General features: G+C 54.3%; 1 protein-coding gene across 15 annotated transcripts; it reads right to left on the bottom strand.

Moving 5' to 3' along the window:
- Positions 1-1,074: 1,074 nt before the first annotated feature.
- C1H1orf127 (chromosome 1 C1orf127 homolog) lies at positions 1,075-27,148 on the bottom strand. Of its 15 annotated transcripts, none has more exons than XM_047548695.1 (13): positions 27,033-27,148; positions 20,186-20,271; positions 18,717-18,815; positions 15,944-16,068; positions 14,252-14,395; positions 9,715-9,753; positions 8,718-8,855; positions 8,128-8,212; positions 6,827-7,023; positions 6,492-6,615; positions 3,444-3,667; positions 2,899-2,986; positions 1,075-2,749 (listed from the first exon to the last, which is right to left on the bottom strand). In XM_047548695.1, exons 2-13 carry the CDS (start codon positions 20,238-20,240, stop codon positions 2,037-2,039), a joined length of 2,031 nt encoding a protein of 676 aa, XP_047404651.1. In that variant the 5' UTR covers positions 20,241-20,271; positions 27,033-27,148; the 3' UTR covers positions 1,075-2,036. The 15 variants fall into 15 exon arrangements, 12 of the variants coding, with proteins under 12 accessions (XP_047404651.1, XP_047404742.1, XP_047404834.1 ...); XM_047548786.1 differs by having other exon boundaries at positions 1,075-2,746; XM_047548878.1 differs by having other exon boundaries at positions 2,899-2,983.
- Positions 27,149-27,994: the final 846 nt, after the last annotated feature.

The raw sequence follows: 27,994 nt of genomic DNA, 5'->3' as shown, positions 1-27,994 counted from the left end.
CTGACCAGCCCTACTCCCCAGCCCTCCCCCTGTGCTCTCGTCCTCTGACATCACCTCCAGTCACAGCCAGCTCTGCCAAGCGTCCACCCAAGGCCACTGCTCTGCCTAAAAACCCCTCCCTGCTGGACGGCCCTCGCAGGCCAGCCTGACACCTGTGCTCCTACCCCCGCACTATCCACTTCGATGGCTCTCTTTCTGCCCCTCCGATGCTCCTCCAGGCCCCTGCACTGCTGTCCCGTGCCTGGACACCCTCCCGGCTCGTGCTGAGGTTGCCTCCTTACCTCCTCCTGGGGGCCGCTCTGACCTTCCCACCCAAGGCAGCCGCTCGCCTGGCTCTCTCCAGAGCACTCAGCGTCATCTGGAACTGTCCACGTGTGTTTATCTCTGGTCTCCAGTCCCCCGCACACACGCACTAGAACATTCTCTCCCTGGAGCCGGAGCAGTGCCTGGCACAGGAGCTGCCCCATAAACGCCTGCTGAGAGATGGGACCGGGCATGCGCCGCAGAGGGCAACGTGGGCCTGGGGAGCCACCAGCATGCGCCCCTGCTTCCACCAGGGCCCTAACCACTGGCCCCAGAGCCCTGCCCTCCTGAGGGCTGACGCAAGCCCCAGGGAGGCCGGCCACACAGCAGGTGTCCAGGGGGTGTCCAAGGCCTGAGCCTCTCCTGCTGGCTTCCCCTGTAGGTGTCAGGCTTGCCCTGACGTGGGGGCCACCACCCCTGGGCACCAGCTGCCTGCAGGGGACCCGCCGGGAAGGGCGGGGGTGGGGCCGGAGGCCTGGCCTTGGAGTCACGGCTCAGATTCAAGAAGGGAAATCATCCGAGCTTTTAAAAAATTAAATGGAGTCAGTAATTTGATTTTCAGAGAGAAGCTGAAAACCTCGTAATGGCAAGAGCGGCTCAAGCCGTGGTGAAAAGGAAACGCCTTAAATGGGCTATTAAGCTTCTGCCTGGGATGGATCTGGGGGCCGCGGGGGGGTAGTCGTCCTCGAGGTAGGGACCGTTCATCAGCCAAGACAACCCTGATTATTTATTTATTTATTTATTTAGCCCGCATTCCGGGCGGGCGTCGCCCTCGGCCTCCTGTCCTTGGCTGTGATTCAATTCCCACTTCCAGCGGGTCGGCTCTGAGGGGTGGGGGCGCCACCCTCCCAGGGAAGCACGAGTGTGGTTCCGGCCTCAGTCGGGCTTCTGAGCCAGGGAGCCAGAGTGCACTGGGTCACTGGATGTCACCAGGGCCATCCAAGCCAGCATGGCACCCGATGCCACGGAAACCAGAGGAAGGGAGCATCGAGAGAGCAAAGTAGGGCACCCCCGCCTTCTCCCCCGGGGTCCTGCCCACAGCTGGGGTCGTGTCCTCTGAGGTCCCAGGATGGGGTCACATGCCAGGGCACTGTAGCCCCGCACAGATGTCTGACTCTGGCTGAAGCCCTCCCTTACCCTCCTGGGCCTGGGAGCTGCATCTGGCTGTGGCGGCAATAATAAGCACAGAAGGTCCTGGGCTTCTGACCCACGCTGCGTGCAGGGCTCTACGTGCAGCCCTCAACAGCTCCCCCAGGGAAGATCAAGAATCTTCCCAATTCCACTGAGGCTCAGAGAGGCTGGTGCCTTGCCAAGGTCACACAGCCAAAGAATAGAGACTCTGGGACTGAACACTGGATTCTAGCAGGCCTAACAGCGGAGCGGGCACCTGGCCTCCGTGCCTCCCTCCCTGTAACAGCAAGAGCAAGCACAGAAACAGGCTGGGCCAGGAGAGGCCAGGAGAGACCCAGGGACTTTATTCTGCACTCAGCTGCCCTTCCCCTGGAGGCAGCCAAACAGTGCTCGCACCCCGCTGCACCCCGCTTCTTGGGGCCTCCCAAGGCTCACCCCTGGAGTCTCCATGGAGGACCAGCACTGAGGAGGGTCTCTCAGAGAGCCCTCCACACATGCTGAAGGCCAGGACTCCCGTGACTCTCAGGGCTGGGGGCAGTGTGGGCTCTGTGGGCTCCTGCTGCAGCAAGGGTCCAGGGTCAGCCGAGAAGCAGCCTCCAGGCTCAAGCAGAGGGGGTGACAGGGCTCCCGCAGGAGCCTTGCAGAGGGTAAGGACTGGACGTGCGTGCAGCCTCCGACCCACACCTGCTCACCGGCCACTTGGGGTTTGACTCCAGGTTTGGGGCTCTCACGGACCCTTCCAGAAAGGAGGCTGCAGGCTCCTCAGAGGAAGAGGCCAGAGGGTTCTCCACAAGAGCTGTCAGGGGGGCTGCTGGGTCCAATTCATGCCGTTCTGAGGTTCCCCGAGGGGCCCTGGTGTCTGTCCGCTGCCCTCTTGGGGTGATGAAGATGGCATCCACCCCCGGAAGGAGGGTTCGCCCAGGCCCCTCCGTGACCTGACTCGGTTCTGGGGCTAACAGGCCCAGGTGCCCTCTGGCCCCCTCCTGGGAGAGGACATGGCCACTCTGAGGTGGTTCCTTGGACTGTGTTACGGACAGTGTTTCCTGGGGCAGCTTGAGGTAATAGCGGGAAACCGATGTGTCCCCGGCAGGGCTGGCCTCCGGGTGCCTCATCAGTGGCTGGAACTCCTTGCTGGCCTGGGCAGGCTCCCCCTGGATGGGCTCTGTTGAAGCTGCACTTCCTCCCGATGGCTGGGTGGGGTCCTCCTGCTCAGGCCTTGTAGGTCCTGGACCTTCAGTTAGGGTGACAGATGGTTCCGAGCCCAGGAACACTTTGGGTGGGGCAGACCCCCATGGAGACCATCGAGGAGAGACTGCTGAGGACAGATGCCGTGTCAGAGCTGGGAAGATTGGGCGTGAGGGGCCAGGGCCAGCCTGGACAGCCCCCTGGGCTCTGAGGAGAGCATGGCTGCAGTCAGGGGAGGTGACTCGGCTTCCCCCAGGGGAGCCCGGGGGCCATGCTGACCTGGCACTGCTCTGGAGAGAAGGGAAGCAGTGGACGCCCAGCTTCCTCCTGCAGGCCTGGCTGTTCGCAGGAGCCCTCTGGGTTCCTGCTGCAATGAGGGAGAAAAAGCAGGAGAAACAGAAACGAGTGGCCGCGCGGCCCCGTGGGTCTTACGCAGAGAAGGCCCCGCGGAAGCCAGGACCTCAGGCTGGTCTTCCAGGCCTGGTTCCAGGGCTCTGCCACAGGCCTCTGCAGAGGGCCTCAGTTTCCCTCCCCTCACTTGTGGGCACAGCTGCTGACCCTGCCTGCCACCCCTTTTGCCAAGTCTAAGGAACAAGGAAGCTGAGCCAGGCAGGACGGATGAGGCGTCTCCCCCTAGATGGAGCTCACAGGGACCCTGGCTTTCTCTGAATTTCAGGCGACATGGCTAGGGGACAGAGTGGGACTCTCCTTGGAAGAACCACAGTGAAACAGAGACCTCAAGCCCAGCTAGACTCACAAGGAGACAAACTCCCGGGAGGAAACTGTGGGCAGAGGGCACCGCTGCCGACTTGCCGTGCACTTGCCTTGGCCAGTTCACCGGAAGACCAGTGTGCAGGGCCCTGCCAAGGCCCCTCCTGGGCACCTGGTCCCACATCCTGGAACAGGGAGGAAGGAGCAGACTGCAATCCTGCTGGAGGGGTGTCCAGTCCTGCGGGTGGGGAGGATGCAGGAGGCCTCGGCCGGGCTGTTGAGGCAGGCAACTCTGTTCCTGAACCTTCCACAAAGGAGGCAGAGGCCAGCCTTCCTCCTAAGGGGCAGAGTCCCTTCAACACCCTGACGTAGGGACCGGAACATGCCCTTTTCCAGGGTGAGGGGAGCGAAGGCTGGGGAGGTCAACTGAAGCCTGGCTTGGGAGGGTCTCCTGGCTGAGTTTCGCAGACCTCCAACCTGGAGAGGCGGCGTGGGCACCGAGACACGTTTTAAAAATGAAACCTCAGAAATTTAGGTTTCTGCAAAGACCATCTGGTCGCGACTTACCGCCCCAGCTTGAATGCCACAACCAGTTTCCTCTCTGAGCCATTCCCTAGTTTGAGGTCCAACCCCGGGAGCCAAACAGACCTGGGCAGTTCCCTGCCCAACCACCCCCAAGGCTGACCACTGATGTTTGGGACTAGATCTTTCTTTGTCGTGGGTGGGAGGCGCGTCATCCCTGGCCTCTGCCCGTCCAATGCCAGTAGCATCCTCCTGCACTGTGATAAGTAAAAATGTTTCCGGATGTTGCCCAGTGTCCCCTGAGAGGCAAAAACTACCCCCTGTGAGAAGACCTGGGTTAGAGCTTACCGACATTACCCCGGAGCCCTAGGAAGTCCTTCAACAGGTTTGATCTCAACTACAGGGACTTTAAAATATTTTTTAAGCTCACTGACAAAAATTTTAAAACAGGTTATACGTGACCAGTTTCTCATGGAAAATCAGAAGACTTGGCCACCCTGGCCTGCAAGTCCGAGGCAAAAACCTATGAGCCAGGCAGGGGCTCAGCCAAGGGAGGCCAGGCCTGGCAGCTGCTAGTTCTCAGGAGTTCCCATCATTCCCCATCAGCTTCTGCACCTGACTTTGCCACTTTGTCACCCCCCACTGGGACCCTGGGTTTCCTTATCCACGCTCATTTACATGCCCTGCTGACCCCTACTGGCACTTCCATCAGAGAACCGCCCCCCCCCCCCCACTTTAAAATGTGAATGAATCCAGAAGAAAATAACCCCTTCCGGGTCTTTGTCCTTCCACTGTTTATGACTGGCCACCATCTAAAGCAATTAGGATGCGTCCTATAGGTTCTAACTGCTTGGAAGGTGGGGGGTCGCAAGGAAGATAAAAAAAAAAAAAATCTGTAACCACAGCGCTTAGGCTATCCATTCATTAGTCACATATTTACAAAAGGGGGGAAAAAGTTCTTTGTCTAAAATATTTTGTAAAAACTCCTTGTGAAAATTCAGTCCAACAAGCACTTATCAAGTGCTTACCAAGGGCAAGGAGGCCTTGTAAAGGTTGCGAAGAATGAAAACTGTATAAGACAGAGCCCTTGATCTCCAGGCATTCAGACTAGAGGGAGAGACAGGAGCACGCACCTCCAACTATAATAAGAACGGAAAGGCCTAGAAGCTGCAGGGGAGGAACAGGGGAGGTGCACTGGGAACCAGGGAGGGGGGAGATTCATTCTGACTGCTGATATTAAATTAATAAAATGAGAGCAAGAACATTCTTTCCCCGTGTAAATCTTTCCAGGGAGGCCAAAAACTTTTCTTAAAATGTTTTTATTGCTATTGCTATTTTTGAATTTTCTTCATTATCTCCCTGTGAAAAACAACCTACTTGCTCTTTAAAGCCCAGGACAAAAATTATCTCATCATTGGCATCTCCCCCGAGTCCACCTGCCCTCCATTACGGTCTCTGGATATTTCTTATCTCCCATTCCAGTCTGGACACTGCTGGAGAATGAGGACCCAATCTGGTGGTCTCAGAGGCCCGAGCCTCGTGTGGCAAACGCTGAGTGAATACTTATTGGATAAAGTTCTAGCTCTCCCTTTCCAAAATCAATGTCGTCACTGCAGGAAACTGTTCAAATAAAAACAGCCGAAATGTGTAAAAACTTTCAAGAAATATTGCCATTTTTAGCAGACGGTTAGAACTCATCCCCCCCCCCATCCTGCCTTTTTCTTTGTTTCTAATTCTGAATTTGGGGCTAGATGTGGTAGGCAGTCCCCCTTTTAATCTTTAAATATAGTTCTGAATATAATTACATTTTTATGCAGCACCGAAACATCATATCCTGGTAACGGGGCATTCTTGCGCTATTAACATCTGAATTAAATCTCCTTCGCGTCTGTCTTCTATTGAGGACAGTTAGGAAGTTCAAGATGAAAGTGATCGACATCATTTGTGAATTATGTGTATTTCCTTATGCTGTATTTGAATGGGTTTTGCCCCTGGTCGTTTTGCATGTGTGAATACCAGGTTGTCTGGTAGCTGGGCTTTCACCGAAAACCCCTTTCAAGACGCGGTCCCAGCACCCTGGAGGGGAGCACACACACCACGTTCAGAGGGAGGTCCCCTCGGGTTAAGAAATGAGTTGCGACGTGTATGGCTCTTGGCCAAGGGGCCTGATCTGTCTATGAAGTGACCTGAGGAACGGGAATCCACGCGGAGGTAGCTGATGGATCAAAGCACAGTGGCAGTCTGTAAGCCAAGCCACCAGCTCTCTTCTCATCTGATCCTCCTGGCAGGGGTCCACATTCTCACCCTCCAGGTGAGAAAACTGGGGCAAAACGGGATTAAGTAAGGTCTGCGCCCTTTGGAAAGTGGATGTGCCTCCTGCCCCTGCCACCTTTGTCCCCCATGGCGGCAGTTGGACTCCACAGCCGGGGACCTTGTGACCCCTTATCCCCATGCCACTCCTGTTCTCAGGCCAGTTCCAGCCGGGGTGTCTGACACCAGCACTCCCCTGGTTGACTGTGGGACCTCTGCAATCCAGGGATGTAACATTGTCACAGAAGAAAGAACCACGGGGTCAGGGGAAGAGGACGCATGTGGCGCGTGCCCGTCACCAGCAGGCACGCTCTCGGGTCCCCACTTACCCATGCACTGGAAGATGTTCTCCACTGTCCAGAGGACCGGGGCGGCCACCTCGGCAAATTCCAGGCTCAGGTCCACCTTATAGAAAGCTTGTGTCCCTGGGGCTCCTCGGGCCTGCTGGCATGGCTGTGGGACCATGGGGAATGAGGGCATGTGACAGAGATGCAGTCTGCCCGGTGGCTGTCCTCCCACATGGCCGCCTCGGGGGGTAAGTGGTGAAGTCCATTCCAAGCCGGACCCACAGCTCCACCCTCCACATTTCTGACTCCTTTTGCTGTCATTGACCCAAAGAAGGGTCTCAGAAGGGGCAGGACAGAGACGCCACCAGGACACTGACCTGGACTTGGAGGAGCACAGCTGCCGGGATGCTGACCACCACAAACTCCCTGCTCTCAGTCACTGTGAAGCTGTCAGACTGGTGGGCATGGAGGGATTTTAGGTTCAGGCTTTCCTCAATGCGGGAACCTCTTTTGACCAGACCCAGCCTCTGCTTAGGGATGTGAACTGAGACCTCCGTGTCCGGCTGGGATGACCCTGGGACAGGAAGGACACATGCAGGCACATGGGCATGAGGGTGGACACAGGTCCCTGGCTCTGTGTCCTTCCCGCAATGGCAGTAACCAGGAATGCATGCCTGTGGCCAGCACTGCACCTACTGGAGTTGGTGACAGTGGTCCCCAAACCCCCAGGGCGGGCTGCCATTCGAGAAGACCCATGAGAAAGCAGATGCCAGGAACAGGGCTGCCTCTAGGAAGCTGCTGGAATATCTCTGCCAATACCACGTTCGGCTTCGGTGACCTAACTTGGTGCCCTTCCAGCACCAAAGCTGCTCTTAAGAAACACAAGCTCATATCAGGTGTTTACACTTTAGCAAGAATTTCCTTGTGTCAGCTCTCTCATGGGTCCGTTTTAAGCCTGCTCTGCAGCAACTAAATGAAAGCATTTGTCTCCAAATAAAGGGATGTCAAATATCACCCAACTGTGGAAGGCGATGACTCTGAGCTTGGCAAGACCATCGCCAATGCCCAGAATGCCCCGGAGCTCTGAGCCTGCAACTTAGTTGGTGATAAGAGTCTGTGCAAGTGTGCAGTGTTGGTCATCTGCCCTCGCGGGATGAAGTCTTCCATCCACCTGACTTTGCACATGGACTGCTTCCGAATTTAAATTCCCTGGAGGTAGGAAGTGGTCTTCGGGCTTCCCGGCCTCTTTTTATCACATAAGGCACTCCCTAATGGCGTCACTCTAGGCTGAACAGCGTTGTTCTCAAGTACAAGGTCTAGATCAGGATCCGACTGCCACTGAGTCACGATCCTGAGGAATCTGATCCAGGCTGCAACCTCTCCCAGCTTTGTCCTCAGATCCCCTGGAGCCCATCGTGGGAGGCTCCTGGGAGCCCCAGACCCCAGGTCTGCAGCCTGCGGAAGATCTTCTTCCGTACTGCCGGCCGCCCAGAAAGGGCACCCACGTCTTCCAGCAAGATCGAACTTCTGTTTGTCCCAAGCATTTCAGAAGGGCGTGGCCAAGGTTGGGGCTCAGAAGAGAAGAGTAGGAGCCGGAGAGAGGGGAATGAGGTGTCTGGGGGGAAGAAACTAGAGGGGGGAGTCAGAAGTGGACATTCAGGGTGCTCCTGGGTCTTACCCAGTGGGCAAGCGGCCTCTAAGGAGTAGGCATAGTGGCCGCTCACCAGCCAGAGTGGCAGGAGCTCCACGGAGGTGTTCAGCACCTGGGGAGGCAGGAGGATCCTCCTTGTGGCCTCTGAAGTGGCTCCTTCCAGAGGCAAATTCCCTCTGCACCCCCCCACCTTCCAACTAGTCTTGGACTAAGCCCCCAAGAGTTACAGAGCCTGGGTCAGGGACCGTTGCTCCAATGCAACCAGGAAATATTATTTAGCCGGGATATTTTTAGCAGGAAGCGAGCTCGGAGCAAATGTCATGTGAGCCGTCTTCTCTTACACGGCAACTTTGGGCTATTTAAAGAGATGGTAATTACACTCCTGCCACCATGATCAGGACGCACTGAATACATGATTGCAGGAGCCCCTCATCTGCCGAGCCGAGCACTTTACGCTAATGGGGCCCAATTTTCAAAGCTGCCTGCCTAAATCTGTCCAGTCTCGCAGGTGGACATTTGAATTGGCACGGGAGGAGTGCTTGTCTGGGTGCCATGCTGCCAAGGTCCCCGCCCTAGCAGGGTCTGGCCAGGTCTGTTGCCCACCACTGACCACTGACCTCCTTCCTCTGAAGAAGCTCTTGTCTTGGGCTTTGGATGGTAACTGTGGTGGCATTGATGTCCACGTACAATCCCATCAAGCTGGCATCCTCCAGGGAAGCCACCAACTCCCCTCGAAGGGACAGCAGCCATGGGGTCTGGAGAAACAGGACACATTCACAAACCATCTGACCAGGGAGGCACAGTCGCTAGGGGTCAAGGACAACAGGTAGGTGGGGGACACTCAGGAAGATGATAGGGCCAGGGAGAGATGGGCTGGCACAGGGGCGGATGGGGGCCCCGTGGAGTCCTGCACCCCCATGCTTTGCAGGAACAGGCTCCTTTCAAGGATGCTTGGCACACAGTAGGCGCAGAGTGGCTGAAGGAATGGATGTACCAGTTCCCCTGACAGCAATGCCAGCCAGTCAGTCCACACACTGCCCAGGGCGGGCACCACTGGGATCCTGTCCTTGGTTCTGATTGCTACCCTTTAGAGGGACATTGACAATCGAAGCCTTGAATAAAGGTGGGTGCCTGACGGTGGGAGAGGGTCCCTCAGGCCCCATCCTAGGACCAGGAGGAGGCACTGAGGAGGACTCCAGGCAAGGCGTGTGTGTTCTCCAAACTTCCAAAGGGGGCTGTGAAATGGAGACGGGGCCTGGCTCCCCCGAAGGTCAGTAGAAACACACCAGGGAGCAGCGGAAGGCAAGGTATGGTATGGAAACCCACAGCCTAGCAAGGCGCCAGCTCCTGCCCCTGGAGACTGCAGAGCCCCTCAGCAGGGAAGAACCCAGAGGTCTCTGACCCAGCCTCCCACCCAAGCTGGGTCCCCTCCTCGGGTTTCCTCTCCAATGGTTCTGGCCTCTGCCTGGAGTTTCTGCTGCCAAGACCCAGAAGGTGGGTAGTGCCCATCGGGACTCTTCACAGGACAAAGGAATTCAAAATCTCCTGCCTCAGAACATCCCTGAGGACGGGGCCTGGAAGAACCTTCCAGACAGTTGTGCCTGCCCCACCTACCTGTCCACTCTTGCTCTTCAGAGGCAGGGGCCGGGAGACCTGCAGAACAGAGAGGAGGCGACATGTCCTGGCAAGTGGCTCGCAAAGGGGAGCAAGCAACTGTTCTCCCCAGAGCGCTGGTGCTTACCCCACCAGGAGGCCAGCAGGAGAGCCAGGCAGAGGGCTATTTTCTCATTAAGACAAGAAAATCATTTATGTCGTGGGGCTTGAGTGTCAACAGACCTAGGAAAGTGTGGCAGCCTCAGCTGCTGCCCCAGGCTGAGGAGGGGGCAGCTGGGGTGCCAGGCGCAGCTGGTGAGGCCCAGGGTGGCTGTGCATGGTCCAGACACTACTGTTCAGAGCCAACTGTCCCACAGAGTGGTCCCCAGGCCTCCTCCAGGTCACCCACCTCAACTTGCTCCAGAGTTCACCTATTTTTTTCCTGACCCGGCTTCTTTCCGGGTGGGATCCAATAAGCAAAGGTAGACAGAGGGTTTCTAAAGCCAGAGAGAAAGTTGCTCCCTGCCAAAGGCACTGGGTTTCCTGAGACGAGAAGATGCCCCAAGTGTGACTTGCAGTGCAGCCATCTCATACAGTGGCACCGTTCTCCGGTCTCCCAGGTGAGGACCAAGGTGTGGGCAGAGGGCCTACCTGACCCTGCTGCGAGGCACGGCCTCCACCCAGCTGTCCTCCCAGCTTTCTACACTCTCCAAGGCCCCCTCGCCTCTGCTGCAGACCTGGGCAGGGAGGTGGGGGACCAGGACAAAATTACAGACCAGCAGAGGGTCCCCCTTGCCTCTACAAGCTGGGGAGACTGAGGGCAAAGGGGACCGGTTTGCAGGACAACTCCCCACAGGGACAGAGCGGGTTCCTAGGGGCAGAAAGGAGTGGCCTGAGGAGACCCCGCCCCAGACGCTCAGCATTCTTAGTGCCCCAGCTCGCCTGCCCCCTGGACCCAGAGAGCCCCTTCCCCCATAGCAACAGGCCCAGGGCAGCCTGCGAGGAACCCCTTGGGTGAACCCTGCAATTTCCTTGTCTTTGGAGGCGCCGGCCTCTCCTGGAGAGCGGGGAGGAGGGAATGAGGAAGAGGCTGCGGCAGGATGGGAGGGGAAGAGGACAGGGCATCTCCCTGGTGTACCACGGAGCTGGCCAGTGTCCCCACGCCCCCCCTCTGCTGCACCCTGCAGGTAGGCAGCACAGCCCTGGAGGCCGGACTTGAAGAAAGAGGCCAGAGTTCTGCTAAAAGAAGGAAGGGGTGCGATCAGGCAGTGAAACAGCACCGTGCCCTTTAAGTTGCGGCACAGGCTATATTTAGGGCCCGCGGACATTCCGCAGGACCTCGGGCAGCCTTCACTGGGAGCAATCGCTAATCACTGCATTGAGTTTACGGGTGCCCCTGGGCACACTTAACCCAGGGCAATGAATAGTTATTGCGCGGCCTCCCGCTCGGGGCCTGTGGGCACACTTAAGCGAGCTGGCGGATCGCGGCGAGCAGGGCACGGCTCGGGTACACCCTTGGGCACCCTGCGCCATCAGCGGGGAGAGGCAAAGTATTAAATATCTATGTGCCCTGTGCCCACAGCTGCATTTAGCCAAGGGCAAGGCCGGTGAAACGGCTTTAATTAAAACTTAATGCAAGTTCAAGGTGCAGCCACGGAAGCGGCGGCTGCAGAAGTCACCAGGAATGAATCAGTCAATTCGATGAGGTTCTCCGATGGCGAGGGGTAGCAGGGAGGGGGACTGGAGCAGGGAAGACCCGTCTTCCGTCGCTGGTGTGCGTCCGCTTCTCTGCCACTCTGTCCAGGGACGCGGGGACATGCTGGCTCCCACACCTCGCTTGGTGGAGGGCGCTGGGCTTCAGCGGCAGGTTCTTAGAGACACGGTAGGCGCCCGAACCAAGAGGTGCGTCTCTCAGCAACGCCGCCCGGTGTCGGGCGACACCTGCAACACCGTCCCCCTGGCGGCAGCTCCCAGAATTACAGGCCCAGTGCACAGGAAGGAGTGACCAGCCCCAGAATGTCAATCAAACTTACCTCCTAGAGTGAGGCCTTGTGACTCTTAGGAGCACCAACACCAGGCTTGGTGTGGCCACAGTGAGTCACTAAAAATGCAGGTGAGCCGAGTGCTATAGCCCATGCCCGTAAGCTCAGCAGCTCGGGAGACTGGGGCAGGAGGATCCTGAGTTCAAAGCCAGCCTCAGCAACTTAGCAAAGCCCTAAGCAACTCAGTGAGACCCTGTCTCTAAATAAAGTATAAAAAAGGGCTGGTATGTAGCCCAGTGGTTAAGCAAATCTGGGTTCAATCCTGGGTACCAAAAAATGCAGGTGACCAGACCCTGCTCCTTACGGTTGAAGCAGAAAACTTCAGAGTGCAAGGTGGCAATCCAGACCTCAGGTCTTCTGAGCCATGGTTACTGGGCTCCTCCAGACACAACACACTCATTTTAAAATCCAGACCAGATGAGATTAAAACTATACCACCTTCCTGAGGCAAGGGTCTAGATACTGTTCAAATCTGTTCCTTTAGCAACAGTGCAGTGCCCAGCATATAGTAGGGGCTTAATAAATGCTTACTGAATGAGTAATGGTTGTCATTATCAACTTTTCACTCCAACCTCCTCCTCTCACTTCTTCCTTCCTCTTTCCTCCCTTCCCTCTTCCTCTTCCCTTCCTTCCTGGTACCCTAAGTCAGCATCTTGTTTGGGTTACACATTATTTACAAAATTAAAGTCAATTTGGGTTTCAGTGCTGGGGATCAAACCCACTTGATAAGCAAGTGCTCTACCAATAAGCTAACCCCAAATCCAAAGACTAAAATTTTTTTTTATTTTATTTCTTGGTACCAGGGCTTGAACCCAGGGGTGCTTAACCACTGCGCCATATCCCCAGCCCTTTTTATATTTTATTTAGAGATAGGGTCTCACTGAGTTGTTCAGGACCTCGCTAAGTTGCTGGGACTGGCCTCGAACTCGAGATCCTCCTGCCTCAGCCTCCCGAGTCACTGGGCTTACAGGCATGTATCACTGTGCCCAGCACAAAACCAGCTTTTTAAATTGAGGAGACTTCATATACACTTATAGATCTCCTGTTTTTCTTTAAAAAAGTTGGCAACTTGCCAGGCACAGTGGTGCACACCCGAAATCCCAACCTGTCAGGAGGCTGAGGCAGGAGGATTGAGAGCTGCAGGACAGCCTGGGCAATGTAGCAAAACCCTGTCTCAAGAATAAAAAGGGCTGGGAATGCGGCTTAGTGGCAGAGCACCCCGGGCCCAATCCCTAGTATAAAAAAAGAAAAGCTGGGAACTGCAGCAACCTGAGGCAGGAGTTGAGCGGCGGCCACTCCTGGCAGAGGCCGGGGTTGGAGGCCGAGCTCGCTGCAGCTTGCCAAGGCCCCCACCACACTGCCCAGTAGGTAGTGCAGCTCAGCCACTTACCAGCTGCGGGACCTCAGGCAAGTCTAATCTCCGCTCAGTTCCCACCTCTGCAGATGGGCATGACAGTACCAGCCACCCAGGACGCTACTGAAGGTGAGATGGGCTAATATTTGAGAAGCAGCTGTAACGGGCTGGCATGGAGGGGCGGTGTGTAAGTGTCTGTTGATTGAACGACGACGTGACCTAAGTCTTGAACTCCCCAGTCTAGCACGCTCCCTTCTGCTGCTGGCTTGGCCCTGTAGACTTCTGAGTTTGCAGCCCTCTGCCTCCCACCCAAGTCTCCCAGGGCTAGAGAGAGACTTGACCTCAAGAAACCCACCAGGAAGTGGACTGGCTCACAGCTCTTGGGACAGGCCCATTCCTGATCTATCAAATGGAAGCATTGCACCTGAAATAGAACCCACGCCCCGTGCTGGGGCTTGACCCAGAGTCTCATGCAAACCAAGCAAACTCTACCACCGAGCTACCCTCCAGTCCTGAGATCTGTAATTCCTTGGCATGACCCAGGTTTAAAAGGAGTAATATAAACGGGTGCAGTGGCACCCTCCTGTAATCCCAGAAATTTGGGAGGCTGAGGCAGGAAGGAGGATCGCGAGTTTGAGGCCAGACTCAGCAACTTAGTGAGGCCCTGTCTCAAAATAAAAAGAACTGGGGATGTGGCTCAGTGGTAGAGTACTTGCCTAGCATGTGCTAAGGCCCTGGGTTCAATCCTCAGGACCGAAGGGGAGAAAAAAAAAAGAAAGAAAGAAAGGAAGGAAGAAAGGAAGAAAGGAAAGGAGCATCTTTCCAGAAACTTCACTCAATCTGGGGAGAAAGAATATGCTACGACTTTGCTGTTTTGGCTCCCGCACGCCAGCCTCGATGGGAAACTGAGAAGGCCCATTCAGAGCGCTTTAATCCAGACCTCACTCGCTCTCATCTCCTCTCAGTCCTGGTTGCTCAGACCAAAGCCGAGGGGAACCCAGCACCCAGCCAGGACCCGTGGACTTCGCAGAGGACCACGCCACTCTGCATCTCCAGCTGCCACCTCTGCCCAGCTCTGTCCCGAGGCTCAGGAGCCACGGCCCCCTGACTGGGCCTTGGAGAAAAGCCCTCTGCCTCCTCCCGGGCCCTCCAAGCCCCTTACCTCAATGAACAGGGGCCCACAGCGGACGTCCTGCCGGCTGGGCCCTGACGCCGTCGCGGGACACTTCATTATGTAGCCATCACTCCACTCGGACCTTTTCACCCCTTTGTGAAATATCCTGATGTCTAACCTGTAATTTGCTTTCTGGAAGCAGGGCGAAGTGCGAACATTCAGATGAAAGAAGAAAATACGGTTTATCAGCCACAACTACAGGTCAGGGACTCTTCACCACCAACATGGTGAACAAGAACTTGAGATCAAGGCCAGCAGGGACTAGGAGCCCGGGTCCAGCGTCCAGGCGCCCACCAGGAAGCCCTCGGGGATTTCGTGAAGTCGCCCTGGGTCAGACAGACAGGAGTTTACGCCCGCATGTCTCCTCACAGGCGACACACACCTGCTCCTAGCCGGTCTCTGGACCCTCACGAATGTCCCATCTTACAGACAGGTCGCTGAGGCTTAGTGGAAGTGAGTGACCGAGTGAAAGGCAGGCGGTCATCCCCGCCACTGGACACAAGGCCCGGCCGCTGGACACTCTGCGCGAGCCGGGGCTTCTCAGCGGCCCCCACAGGGGTGCCAGGCTGACCCCCTCAGCCACAGGAGGAACCGAAGTCAGCTCTGGGGGGCCTGAGGTGGCATGTGCAGGTGGGGGTCGGGGCTGGTGGAGGGGAGGGCGGTTAAAGAAGGAAGAGGAGGAGGGTCAGCAAGGCCCTTCCTGAAGGCCCTCCCCACCAGGGACCTGGATCCCCCGGGGAAACCTCTGGGCTCTGTGGAGCAAGGGAGGAAGAAGATGGAAGACAGAGGAAACAGAGGCGAGGAGAGGAGAAAAGGACAAATACCAGTCGGCACTGCTTGGGAGGCCCGGCGGGGTCGGGCGGGGGGAGTGACAGAGATGCCGCCCCCTCGGCCCTAGGCCAGCGACCACTGCTGCAGGCAGGCCACTCTCCCCCTCCTGGCCGTAGGTGACCCAGCCTGCCCCTCCCTCTCCAGCCCCCGAGCCCCTCATCTGAGCCTCCCTGGGCGGGTCCAGGTTGGAGGGCCTGAAGCCCCTGCACATGGAGGGGCCGGGAGGGGGGCTCTTTAGGAAAACGAACCCAAGAACACCATACTTTTTACAAAACTGACAGAATCATGCAGTCTCCTGAGCGCCTCAAGGGCCTCTGCCAGGAGGCTGGGTCATCAACCTCTGCAACTCCTCCAGTTGTTCATGTCATTAAGCACTGATTGAGTGCCTACTGTATGCCAGGCCCTGAGGCGAACACTGGGGGTGTGGTTCCCCTCCCTCAAAGAGTCCAGCTGGCCCTTTTGTTACTCAGGGTGGTGGCTGCGATGATAGAAGCAGATCTGTCACACAGAGCAGGGACTGCCAGGAAGCCTGCCTGGAGGAGGCAGCGTGTGGCCCTTTGCTATCTATGCCACACCCGCGCGAGGACAGAGGCTTCTGGTCACCCTCAGTGCTGGTTCCATGGAGGAAAAATGGCCCAGGGTTCCCTTAATTGATGTCTGCTCAGGTTTGGTTCCGTTTGTCTCCCAGAATGGTCTCTCTTCCCAGGAGAATCAGCGAATCTGCCTTAAAGGCTGGGGTGCTGCTCAGTGGTGCGGCCCTTGCCCCGCCTGGGGGTGCTGCTGGCTTCCATCCCCAGCAGCGCTAAAACAAACAAACAAACAAACAAACAAAAACTTTCCCAAACCCACCTCCTTCTGCACGAAGCAGGCTGAGTATTGAACTTGGAAAATAAAGTCGCCATCAAAAGTGGGATGCAGAAAGAAGCCGCATTGAGCCAAAAGAGAATCCAGGCGCTCGGGGGTCCTCCAGCTGCCTGCGGTGAGAAGGGAACAGAAACGCGGGTGGAGCCTGCTGAGCCTGCTTCCCTGGGGAGGTCGGGAGCATGGACACCCAGACACAGACTGAAGGCCGGTCCAGCCCGGAGGCACCTGGAGTGGATGAGAACAGCGGGAGCAGAATCCCAGGGTGGGGAACACCAACAGGAAGGCCCATGGGTTCTACCCTCGAAATATATCCAGACTTGACCCAACTCCCAGCCCTGCCCCGCCCCTTGACTGCTTAGCGCAGCTGCCTCCTCAGTCTCCTGGCCTCCTCCCTCACACCCTTGTCCATTCCTTACAAGAGCCGGCAGGATTCTGTTCAAAACTTTTACGTCCCTCCTCTGCTCAGACCTCTCATGTTCAATCAGCAGCCCCTGTGCGGTGCCCCTGACCTCTCTGACCTCTTCTCCCACTTCTCTGCAGCAATCTCCCTTGTTCCTGCCTCCCTGGTCTCCCTGCTGTTTCTCAAGCTTCCCAGGCACACTCCTGCCTCAGGGCCTTTGCATAGCTGTGTCCTCTGCCTGGAACTCTTTTAAATATCTGCACAGCGCACTTTATCTCCTTCAAGTCTGCACAAGAGTCACCTTCTCAGTGACGCCCACCCTGACCACCCTTTTAACCCAGTCCTGTTCTACTCCCTGCCTCCTTTCTGCACCATTTATTAGACTACTATCTAATTGACTTGTGATCACAGTGACTACTCATGGCCCTGCACTCAAATATCAACTCCATAGCAATAACAACAACAACAACAAAATATACACACATACACACACACACACACATATATATATCGGGCAGAGGAATGAAAAGGCAGTTTTTAAAAAATTATTTCTGTGTATATTTTTAGTTGTTGATGCCTTTATTTTATTCATTTACTTATATGTGGTGCCAAGAATCGAACTCAGTGCCTCACACGTGCGAGACAAGCACTCCACCACTGAGCCACAACCCCAGTCCTGATGGGTGGTTTTTATTATCTTCTTCGGCTTTCCCCTAGTTTCCACAATTGTATTGCTTTTGTTGGTTTTTTTAAAAAGTCCTTTTTTGCTGCTCAGTTTCACTTCTCAATACTTGACTCCATCGTATGGTTGATGGGAGACGGAACGCCCCGGGAGAAGAGCCCGGCAGCCCTTATGCAGGGGAATCTGGTGCCGCTTGGCTTTTAAAAGGTGCTGCTTACACCGCTATCTTTAGCGCGAGATCAAGGCCAGGCTGCTGGCGGAGGGAGGCTCTGGAAGGTAGATCGCTGGGGAAATAAAGTGTCTCAGCCTGGATGTGCAAATTGACCTGGATCGCTTTAGTTTTGCATTCACGTTTGCACTTTGTAAATATTTGCCTGGCATCCTGCTGCTCACACCTGCCTGCTGTCCCTTCAAGTTTATGGAAGGCAGCAGGCACCGTCATTTCTGCATCCCCACCTGGCGCTGCTGGCGCTGCCGCGTGAAATAAAAACTCTCCGTTGAAAGCCACAGGTGTCTCTGACAGCGCCTAAAACTAATGGCCTGTGGCTGGCCGCTGTGACTAATTCTCTGACTATTGACTTTATGATTTTACGCTTAAAACTTCTTTATAATAACACACAGAAATGTTTAATGGGCTCTATCCAGAGCCATAAAAATTACTTATTGAACAAGCGTTTTAAAACTATTAATCTATTGTTTTCCATTAATAATGGCTCTCCAAAGAACAGGCGACAGCTTAATGTATCCACAGCATTTCTCCTGGAAAAGTGGCCTTTTAATACACAAATGCCGCTCCCAAGTCTCGGGGGCTGGTGGCCATCCGGCGGCCAACCCTCCCAGGACAGATTTAGGCCACGCCAGTTCCACACGGTGCTTTAAGAATTTCTGGAATGAACAGGGCCCCTGGGAGGTTTCCCTAAAGTCTGGGAGCCATGGGAAAGTCCCGTTCCTCAATTTCTCCCTTTTTGTACAAAAAAGAGGAGGAATTCTGAGGACTCACTTTGCAGCCTCCGAGTTGGAAAACACAGAAGGAAATGGGCTATTGGCACACCTCTCTATTCTTGTTCCTCCCAGAAGTTTCCAGAAGGTCCCAGGTAATCACCTTATGGTCCCCACTCCCTTCCCATTGTTTCCATTGGCAAGCCCCAGGCAGAGGGGTTGCCCTTGGCTTTGGCTATTCGGGTGCGCTACTCGCCCACCAGGTGTGAGATGGCTTCCATTTCCAGTGGGCGGAGCTGCCCTGCTGGATCGCACCCTTTTCTTTTCCGGGCCGTTTGAGTTTTGGAGCATATCGGCACCAGGTGGGCACTTCTTCCCGGTTTCAGGTCATTTGTGTCCTCTGCCCAGGCAGCACCCGCTGCCTTGGAGCTGCAGCTGTCCCTGAGGGACACGTGGGCTGCACCTCTGAGCTGCCTTCCGCTGGGGTCACAGCAAGGAGCACGTGAGCAACGTGGAAGACGGTTCTAGAGCCGAGTGCAAAGGGGACGAGACTGTGACAGCAGGGGCGGGGGCTGCTTCAGAGACAGGAAGATGCTCCGTAGGGGGATTTCAGCAGATTTGAGTGACAGGAGAAAAGAAGAACGTGCCAGGTGGAGAAGGCAGCACCAAAGCCCTGGGTGAGGCACGTGTGGGGTCTCTTCCTCAGCTAAGGCCCTGCCAGCCCCCGCCGCCCTTACCTGGTGAGTGCAGGATTCTGCCCAGCCACCGCCTCAAGCCCTGCACACGGCTGCTCGGGATCTGCAGGGTCATGTAGTCTGAGAAGCACTCCACCTCAGCTGTCAAACAAGAAGACGATTCTTGAAGGAAGGGAGGAAGGAAGGACGGACGGACTGCTCTTAGCCCCACTTCAGTGAACCAGTTAGGAAAGGGCATTTAGGAGACGTAGTGTCATAACCAATGGCCACCCTTTACCCCACAGAGGTTGCCGTTCACAGGACGTTGAGGGGAAAGAGCTTAGGGGTAAGACGCTTGGACTTCAGTGTGCCTTACGAATCTGGGCACTTGTTAAAACACAGATTCAGCAGGTCTGAGGCCCGGCTTGTGGCACAGCAGTTCTAAGGAGCCTCAAGGGACGCTGATGCTGCTGGTCCAGGGACCACACCTTGACTAACAAGTTCCCAGAGCTCACCAACTCTAACCTCCATGTTTTTCAGGGGGAGACAGGGCACAATGTGACTTGATGACAAGAGTGTGGACACTGCAGTCAGAGCATATGAGCCTGAATCCCACCTGCTCCCCCAGCTTAGTCTCAGTTTCTTCCCGTGAATTGACAGCGTGATGATGGTGGTGATGGCAATGGTGGAGATGGTAGTGATGATGTGGTGGTGGTGGTGGTGGTGCTGGTGGTGCTGGTGGTGGTGATAATGGTGGTGATGGTGGTGGTGATGGTGGTGGTGGTGGTGGTGATGGTGGTGGTGGTGGTGATGATGGTGTTGATGGTGGTGGTGGTGGTGATGATGATGGTGTTGGTGGTGGTGGTGATGGTGGTGGTGGTGGTGATGGTGGTGGTGATAATGGTGGTGGTGGTGATGGTGATGGTGGTGGTGATGATGATGGTGTTGATGGTGGTGGTGGTGGTGGTGGTGATGGTGGTGGTGGTGATGGTGGTGGTGGTGGTGGTGGTGGTGATGATGGTGGTGATGGTGGTGGTGGTGGTGGTGGTGATGGTGGTGGTGGTGGTGGTGGTGCTGGTGGTGGTGATGGTGGTGGTACTGGGAATACCAGTGATGGGAATGGGAGTGATAGGAATTTTTAAAAAATGAAAGGAAAGAAAGAAACAAGCACTGGAGGCAGAGGGCGGGAGGCTGGGGAGTGATATTGGTTAAACCATATCGTTGCATTGTGTGCATGTACAAATATGTAACAACAAATGCCAATATGTGCAACTATAATGCACCAATTCAAACATGTGGAGGGGAAAAAAAAGAAGAAGAAGCAAGCCCTGAACTCTGAGTCAGAGGATGCCAGGCCCAACCTTAATTCTGGCACCAACCAGCCATGTGACTCCAGCACTTGGCTTCTGCTTCCTTCTTGGGAGAATGTGAGACTCAGAGGGCTTCTCACTTCCACAGTCCCCGGCTGCCAATCAGCCTGTGCCCGGCGATGCGGGAAGCCTGAGGCGAACACCACAGCATGACTGAGTTACCTGTTGAAACTTCAAGTGCGGGGCGCGGCCTGTCCCCGAGGACCCGTGGGAACATTGCAGGCTGAACACAGAGGAGACCGATGACCCTGCAGGGAGGAGGGGAGGGTGTGGGAAGCGCGGAGCCGGGCACTGCAGGGCCAACTGTCCTTCGGCTCGTCAGTTATATTCAATCAGTAGGTATAGATTGATTGATTGTATCAGGAAGGTTCAACCAGACTCCCTCTCGCACTGTGAAAGAAGCCAGTTCTGAATCTCTTTGCAAAGTAACTTCACATTCCCGATCTGGGTGTGTGTGTATGTGTGTGTGTGTGTATGTGTGTGTGTGTGTGTACATGTATATGATCCGGGTGCTGTGCTGGGGACGGTACCAGAGCCCGGCCCGTGCGAGGCAAGCGCTCTGCCACTGAGACACACCGCCAGTCATCTTAGATGATGACCCAGCTCTAAAGAAAATTAAACAGAGGGATGAGATACAGAGAGCCCGAGTCGGGGAGGAGGAAAAAGATACCTCTTGGGTAGGGGAGCAAAATTTTCAAGCCAGGCATGGTGGCACATGCCTGTAATCCCAGTGGCTTGGGAGGCTGAGGCAGGAGGTTCGTGGGTTCAAAGCCAGCCTCAGCAAAAGCGAGGCGCAAAGCAACTCAGTGAGACCCTGTGTCTATGTAAACTACAAAATAGGACTGGGGAGGTGGCTCAGTGGTAGAGTGCCCTTGAGTTCAATCCCCAAAATAAATTAATTAATTAAAAAAAAAATTTGAAGGCTGGGGATGTAGTTCAGTGGTAAAGTATTCACTTTAATCTCCAGTACTGAAAAAAATAAATAAATAAACCCAAAGCAGGACCGGGGATGTAGCTCAGTGGTAAGGTGCTCCTGGGTTCAATCCCTATATTGCAAAAGAAAAAAATAAAAAAGAAAGAAATAGTCCAGGAAGTTGGGAAGGACTGTTGGCAACAGGGAGAGACGCAGGACATGGCACGTTGAGAAAACTCCTGCCTCCCAGTGGCAGTGAGGGGGTTCCACCACCTTCAGAAACAGAGAATACTCAAGCTGATCACACCTCCAGCCTGCGCCCCAGCAATTCCACTCCAAGAGAAACGTGGGCACCGAGAGACAAGAGTCAGAGTGTTCTCCGCATTGTTCACAGCAGCGCTGTTATTCTCTAAAACTGAGAAACACCCAGTAGAAGAATGGATACATTGTGGTCCACTCACCCAAGGCAATACTTGACTGTAAGAACAGGAAAGAGCTCCTCAACAAGACGAATCTCAGCTGCAATTTGCTGAGTGAACACACCAGACACAGAAGAGTCCATACTCTCTGACTACATTTATAAGTTCAAAAGTAGACAAAACTTGAGTTTGAAAATCTAGACAGTGCTTCCCATCGGGGAGGTGGACTACAATATCGAACGGTCTGGAAGATGCCCTCAATAGTAGGTATATGGGTGTTTGCTTTGGAATAATAAATTGAAACCTGTGCATGAACTGGACCCTCAGGCCAGGTGCGGTGCCAGGTGCCTGTAGTCCCAACCACCCAGGAGACTGAGGCAGGGAGGATGGCTAGTTTGAGGGCAGCCTGGGCAACTCAGTGCGACCCTGTCTCAAAATAAAATAAGAAGGGTTGGGGGTGCCAGGCACGGTGGTGCACAGCTGTAATCCCAGTGACTGGGGAGGCTGAGGCAGGAGGATCGAAAATTCAAGGTTAGCCTCAGCAACTTAGTGAGACCCTAAGCAACTTAGCGAGAACTTGTCTCAAAATAAAAAATAAAAAGGCCAGGAATGTGGCTCAGTGGTTAAGTGCCCCTGGGTTCAAACCCTGGTACCAAAAATAAAAGGGAAGGCAGGGGTGTAACTCAGTGGTACAACCCCCAGTACACACACACACACACACACACACACACACACGTTATATTTTAAAAGGCAGGAAAAGAAGCTGTGCTGATACCTAAGGCTGATAAACGATTCTTGAGTGGGTTGAGGGCCAGGGCTAAAGTCCAAGCCCAGACAGGTCGATCCCCAAGGCCCTTGGTCCCCAGAATGGGCTGGTAAAGAATGGTAGGTCCATTCCCCAGCCAGCGGCCCTAGAGAGAGGAGGAGCAGGAGGCTGCCCAGCCCTGGACCTCCTTCACTGCTCCCCAAACAAGCATGGGATCACGTCTCAGGAGACTGCCTGGCGTTGCGCCCCGGCTCCTCAGGCTCGGCTTCGGGGTGCTGGATCTGCCCCACCCCCAGCTTCCTTTGGTTCCTAGCAGGGTGCCTCCTGATTATTATTTGATTAATTTGCAAAACGCTGACCTGGTGGGGGCAATTGGGTTTAAAGAATCTCCAAGAACAGGTAAACGTGAAACTAGAGCAGAGGAAGAAACCCAGGAAGGGAGCAGCGCTTGCCTGACAGCTACACCATCCTGGCAGGGGGTCCCCGCGGGTGCCACCCTACCGGGCACCCCCTACAGCCCCGCTCCTGCTTCCCGCCTCCAGCCTTGCTGGGGTTCTGCCCACTGGCTCCTGCAGGCCAGCTCAGGCACGCCTGAACTCGCCCTTCCCACCTCGGGTTGACGTGACGCTTCTCTCCCACCCCCAGCTGAGTCCCGAGTTGGGCATCCATGAGAAGTGAGGGTGGGTCCCTGGCAGGGGGCCCAGGCCTCCTCCTCACTGCCGCCCACTCGGTTTCTCTGGCCCTCTTTGTCCCCAGACTTGAAACCTCACAAAACACTAAACAAAAGCGCTGCTGTCACGAGTTGAGGGCAGGAGCCAACTCTTATTGACCTTGGAGCTGGCTTGAGGCCGGCTTCCCACTCTCCGAGGTTTACAGAGTATTCTTTTAACAGTGTATCTCAACTAGGCAAGGAACTGTCGCTAAGGGACGGGTCTCTGTATCCTTGCAACTAGACAGCAAGTGTCCAGGGCGCCTGCCATTTGGAAACCCCTTGAAATTAGCATTTCCCTGCACCCTAATCACTCCTAGGACCCCTCTAGGACAAACACGGAGTATTCCATTTCCTCCCAACATTCTAGAAATACTTTAGAAGACAGAATGACTCAAATTCCAGGACAAGGGATGACGTGGAACCTGGGAAAGGTGGAAGTGACTTCAGCCAGCCCTCCCCTGGGAAGGCCAGCCCTTGCCAAAGCAAGGACCCAGCGGGGCCTCTCCCACTTGACCCCTCTACCCCTTTAAGACAGAGGTTTCCAGATTCTAGTGGGAAATGTTTGTTTTCTGCTCCTAGAAGAAACCTCCTTCAGCTGGGGAAGCTCAGCACTCCCTTGTCTCCCAAGTCCCACAGCGACGAGATGAGGCCTCCTTGGCAGGCCTGGTTAAGGGGTGCTTACCAGACAACCGCTGGGGATCCCCACATCCTCAGGCTTCCCAAGGCCCTCCTGCCCTGAAGGAGTTTATCACAAACAGTTCCACCTCATAAATGAAAGTTCAGCCTGTCCCCTTCCCCTCCAACTCAAGGGTCACTCAGATGCCAGAAAGCACTGGTGGGTGTCAAGTCCTCTGAGCTCCCTCCCACCCACTGCCACCCACTGTGAGATAAATTGCTTCAGCCTGGAGCTCAAAGTAAAAGAGCTGATGGGAAGGGTAGGACAGAGGGGACCCCCTGAGCCGCCTGCCCTGGCCCCTGGCCGAGGGAAGATGAGGGGTAACAGGCCTCAGCCTTGGTGGTAGAAGGCTGTCTCTGTGGGGAACAAGGCCAGGAACTGAGAAGCTGGTTCTGCTGGAGAAGCAGTCGGAATCTCTCTCTCTCGCTCTTTTTTTCTCTCTCTCTCTCTCTATCTATCTCTGCTGGGGGTGGAACCCAGGGCCTCACACGTGTGCGTCCCAGGCAAGCTACAGAGCTACAGTCCCAGCACCAGCAACCCACCCAGGGCCCTCCTGCAGAGATCTCAGGGAGCTGAGGGCAGCCATGTCTGTGAGCCCCCATCCCTGTGAGTTTCTGGGAAATGAATAGATAATCTCCAAATGGCCCAGTCGGAGTGGAAGAAAAGTATGAACAGAGGAAGGAAAGAACACACCGACTTGGGGCTTTTGAAGGCCCACTCTAAGCTGCTGGGTTGAGAATAGTCTAGAAAGGGCAAAGGAAGAAGCAGGAAGAGCAGTCGAGGGCTTCACACCACCGGCCATGCCAGAGACAGGCATCGGCCGCACACGCCGGGCCCTCCTGCGCCCCAGCCTTGCTTGGCTGGACTCTGCTGGGCTCCCGCCACCTGCTCCTACTCGACTGGGTTGGCTTCCCAGCACTGACATTGTGCGGCTGGAACGCATCTGTCAGATTTCAAAGACGCGCGATGACTGAGTGCCACAAAGCAAGCCACAGGGGGCGGGTGGAGAGAAGAGGCAGAAATGAAGTCAGGAGATGCAGCTGCCCCGTCCTTCCACCCCACGCTGGGGAGGACCCCTCACTGTCCTCGTGTGCCTTTCCACACACCCCGTTATGGGATGAGCTGTGTCCCCCATATTCACATTGAGGTCCTGTCCCCGGTACTTCAAAACGTGACTGTAACTGGAGAAAGGGTCTTTCACAAGGTAACTGAGTCCAGATGAAGCCATTAGGGTGGCCCTAATCCAATCTGATGGGTGTCCTTTTAAGAAGAGATTAGGACACAGATGAGTACTACAGGACCACCCCATCAGGATCCAGGGAGAAGACGCCATCTACAAGCCAAGGACAGAGCACTCTGCAGCTGACCTGCTGACGCTGATCTTGGACTTCGACAGCAGGCTGGCACTGGAGACACCCCCTGCGCCGTACTTCCTTACGACAGCCCTAGCAAACAAATACGCCTGCTGGTGCCTCACACCCCTTGCAGGGGAAAACGAGTCTTGATTTTCCACTCTTCCATTTTATCTGTGCCTTTTTTGTCCCCCCATAAAAACTTGCCATTATTGAAAGTCAAGGAATCTCCAGCCCCGACTAGTGCGGCACATGGTCATGCGCCCTCTTTCTCTCTTTCTCTCTCTCCTTTTTTTGGTACTGGGGATTAAACCCAGGGACACTCTACCACTTCGCTATATTCCCAGTTCTTTTTATTTTTTACTGAGACAGGTTTTTGCTCAATTGCAGTGCCTGACCTCCAACTTGTGATCCTCCTGCCTCAACCTCCCGAGTTGCTGGGATCACAGGTGTGTGCCACCTGCCCAGCTCTTAGTAGCTCTTAATACCTGCTTACTGGGTGAAAAATGGGACAACTGGGCAAAGGACAGGGGCGTTTCCCATGGTTGTGTGACATGTAGTGGACATCTGCTCATACATTCCCTCAACAGACATTTATGAAGCATTTACTGTGTACCAGCCCCATTCCAGGTGCTAGGTCACAGCAGTGAGCAGCAGTGTCTTCTCGGATTTCTGGAGGCCACATCCCCGTGTGCGGGGAGGGAAGGAACAAGTCATAGACTCACAAGTACGCAGTACGGCTTGTCAGTCGACTCAGCATGCCGGGACTGCCCCTAAGGTGAGGGAGGCCACTTTTTTCCTCCATTTCAAATGGCCATTCTCTTAGCTTCCTAGGGATCCAAGTTACCAAGTACCACATACTTGGCACGGCACTTTATTATCTCACAGTTCTAGAGGAAATTACAGTAAAAGATGCAGGTGCCAGTTGAGTGTGGTGACAGGGTTTTCACTAAATCACTGAGGCTGGCCTTGAACTTGCCATCCTCTTGCCTCAGCCTCTGGAGTTGCTGGGATTACAGGTATGTGCCAAGGCACCTGACTTGAGCCTCTCTCTCTCTCTCCTTTTTTTTCTTTTTTTGGTACGGGGGGCACTTTACCACTGAGCCACATTCCCAGCCCTTTTTTTAACATTTTTATTCAGAGATAGGGGCTTGCTGAGTTGCTGAGGCTGGCTTTGAACTCACAATCCTCCTGCCTCAACCTCCCAAATTGCTGGGATTACAGGCGTGCACCACTGTGCCCAGTACAGAGCAAGCTAGATTTAAAGGTCAGGAATACACCTCTCTACTCCATTATTAGAATCTAATTAATGATGTTAGTTATTTTTTTAAGTATTTTTCTAGTTGTTGATGGACAACAACAATATATGGTGCTGAGACTCGAACTCAGTGCCTTGCACATGCTAGGCAAGCACTCTACCACTGAACCACAACCCCAGGCCATGTTAGTTTTTTTTTTAATGATTTTAACTAAGCTAGAGGAAAGTTATCCCAGCTACCTCAAAATTTGGGGGTCTTGAGACAGCATCCTTTTTCTGATTAAATCTCTCACTTTCTCCAACAAGTTGACATGAAAATTGTCAAACACACCAAAAAAAGCTAGAAGTAGCCTAGTATGGTGTCTCTTGCCTGTACCTCCAGCTTCTCAGGAGACTGAGGCAGGAGGATCATGAGATCCAGGCCAGCCTCAGCTACTTAGTGAGAGCCTGTTTCAAAATAAAAAATAAAGAGGCTGGGAATGTGGCTTAATGATAGAGCGCTTGCCTGGGTTCAACATTTAGCAGCCCCCCCAAAAAAGCTAGAAATGTATAGTGAATACTCATGTACCCAACACCTGGACTCTACCTGGCCTCCTATGGCTCCATCCATTTGAATTCACTTATGAGTGTGACGGTTGAACCCAGAGCCTAAGTGCCTGTTCTACCTCTGAGCTACACCCTGGCCTGGAGGTTGTTTCTCTTTTGATTCATCCTTCTGTTGATCACTTCTTTTTTTATTCCTCCTTGCCCCAGACTCAATGTGAGCCACCCAAGAAGACCCGGAATTGGAACTTGGGCCCCCAAAGGGTGTATGGAAGCAGGTGATCCCAGAGTCTGTTCACACGTGGGTGGAAGGCTTTGTGGCACCAAACAGAAGCAAACGAGAGCAGAGAAACAGCTGGTTCAACTTTACCAGGGACTCCAGAGGGGACCGCAGGAGACCCGGATGCCTGGCCCACCTCATGCAGCCTCACACAGCAACGCCAGGGCCGGGGCAAACATCTCAGGACACAGCTCACCACAGTCTGCAAGGGCCACCTGAGGTGCTGTGTAAAACTTAAAAAGAGAAGAGGAAATGGGTTTTCTTCCCTATGTTGACAACTGAATCCCCATTCCTCCCGTACACATGCGCACACGCCCCTGCACACACTCCTGGAAACGCTACCCCCCACACACACACAGAGTAGGCCTCCTGTCTCGAATATTCTTAAAAGAAGGCAATTTTCACTGAGGGCATTTCAGTTGAGTTCAAATTTTATCTCTCCTTTTGGGAAAAATCACATTTTCAAAATTGCTTTTACTCAACAGCAATTGAGAATCGGCCAAGTCGCAGCCCCCGCACGGATTTCAACGCAGTTTTATTTATTAACACCCTCCCTCTCTTGCGAATGAAAAATTGTGAAATGCTTTTTAAGTTGAAGGCTCTTTTACCCACCAAGCCGGTTTTTCCAAAACAGAAATCACTGATCCACTTGCTGATCTCCTTCGATAGCTAGAGGTCAAAGATAACTAAAAAAAAAAAAAAAAAAAAAAAAAAAAATTAGCTCCCTTGCCAAACTGACCAGGCATTCTGAATTGGCCCTTCTCTGTGTGATTCAGAATCATTACCACTTTACGGTGAGGGTTGAACCAAGAGATGGCCAGCCAACCTGGCTAAAGGTCTACCAGATTATTCAGTTACAAAAATATAAAGCGACTAAACCCTTCTTGGCTTAGGAAGCAGGAAATGAATACATTGTGATAGAAAAACACATTTTTTTTTTTCCTTCCTCAAGAAGGATAGTTGGATCCATTCTAGGGAGTAAGTTGTCTGTCTTGGATCCAGGCACAAATCTTTGACCTTAAGGAGCAGAGCCAGTTTTTCTGCTGCTAAGA

Source organism: Sciurus carolinensis, chromosome 1, assembly GCF_902686445.1.
Source record: "Sciurus carolinensis chromosome 1, mSciCar1.2, whole genome shotgun sequence".
Classification (NCBI taxonomy): domain Eukaryota; kingdom Metazoa; phylum Chordata; class Mammalia; order Rodentia; family Sciuridae; genus Sciurus; species Sciurus carolinensis.
The sequence above is the reverse complement of the archived record's forward strand: the minus strand, read 5'-3'. Positions and strand labels throughout refer to the sequence as shown.

Excerpts from the sequence above, each read along its gene's own strand:
- C1H1orf127 (XM_047548695.1), bottom strand. The coding sequence starts at position 20,240 with ATGTTCCCACGGGTCCTCGGGGACAGGCCGCGCCCCGCACTTGAAGTT. Across the intron at positions 18,816-20,185 it reads CGCACTTGAAGTTTCAACAG|CTGAGGTGGAGTGCTTCTCA; the intron begins GTAACTCAGTCA and ends CTTGTTTGACAG. Across the intron at positions 2,987-3,443 it reads CTTCCGGTGAACTGGCCAAG|CAGGAACCCAGAGGGCTCCT; the intron begins GCAAGTGCACGG and ends CCCTCATTGCAG.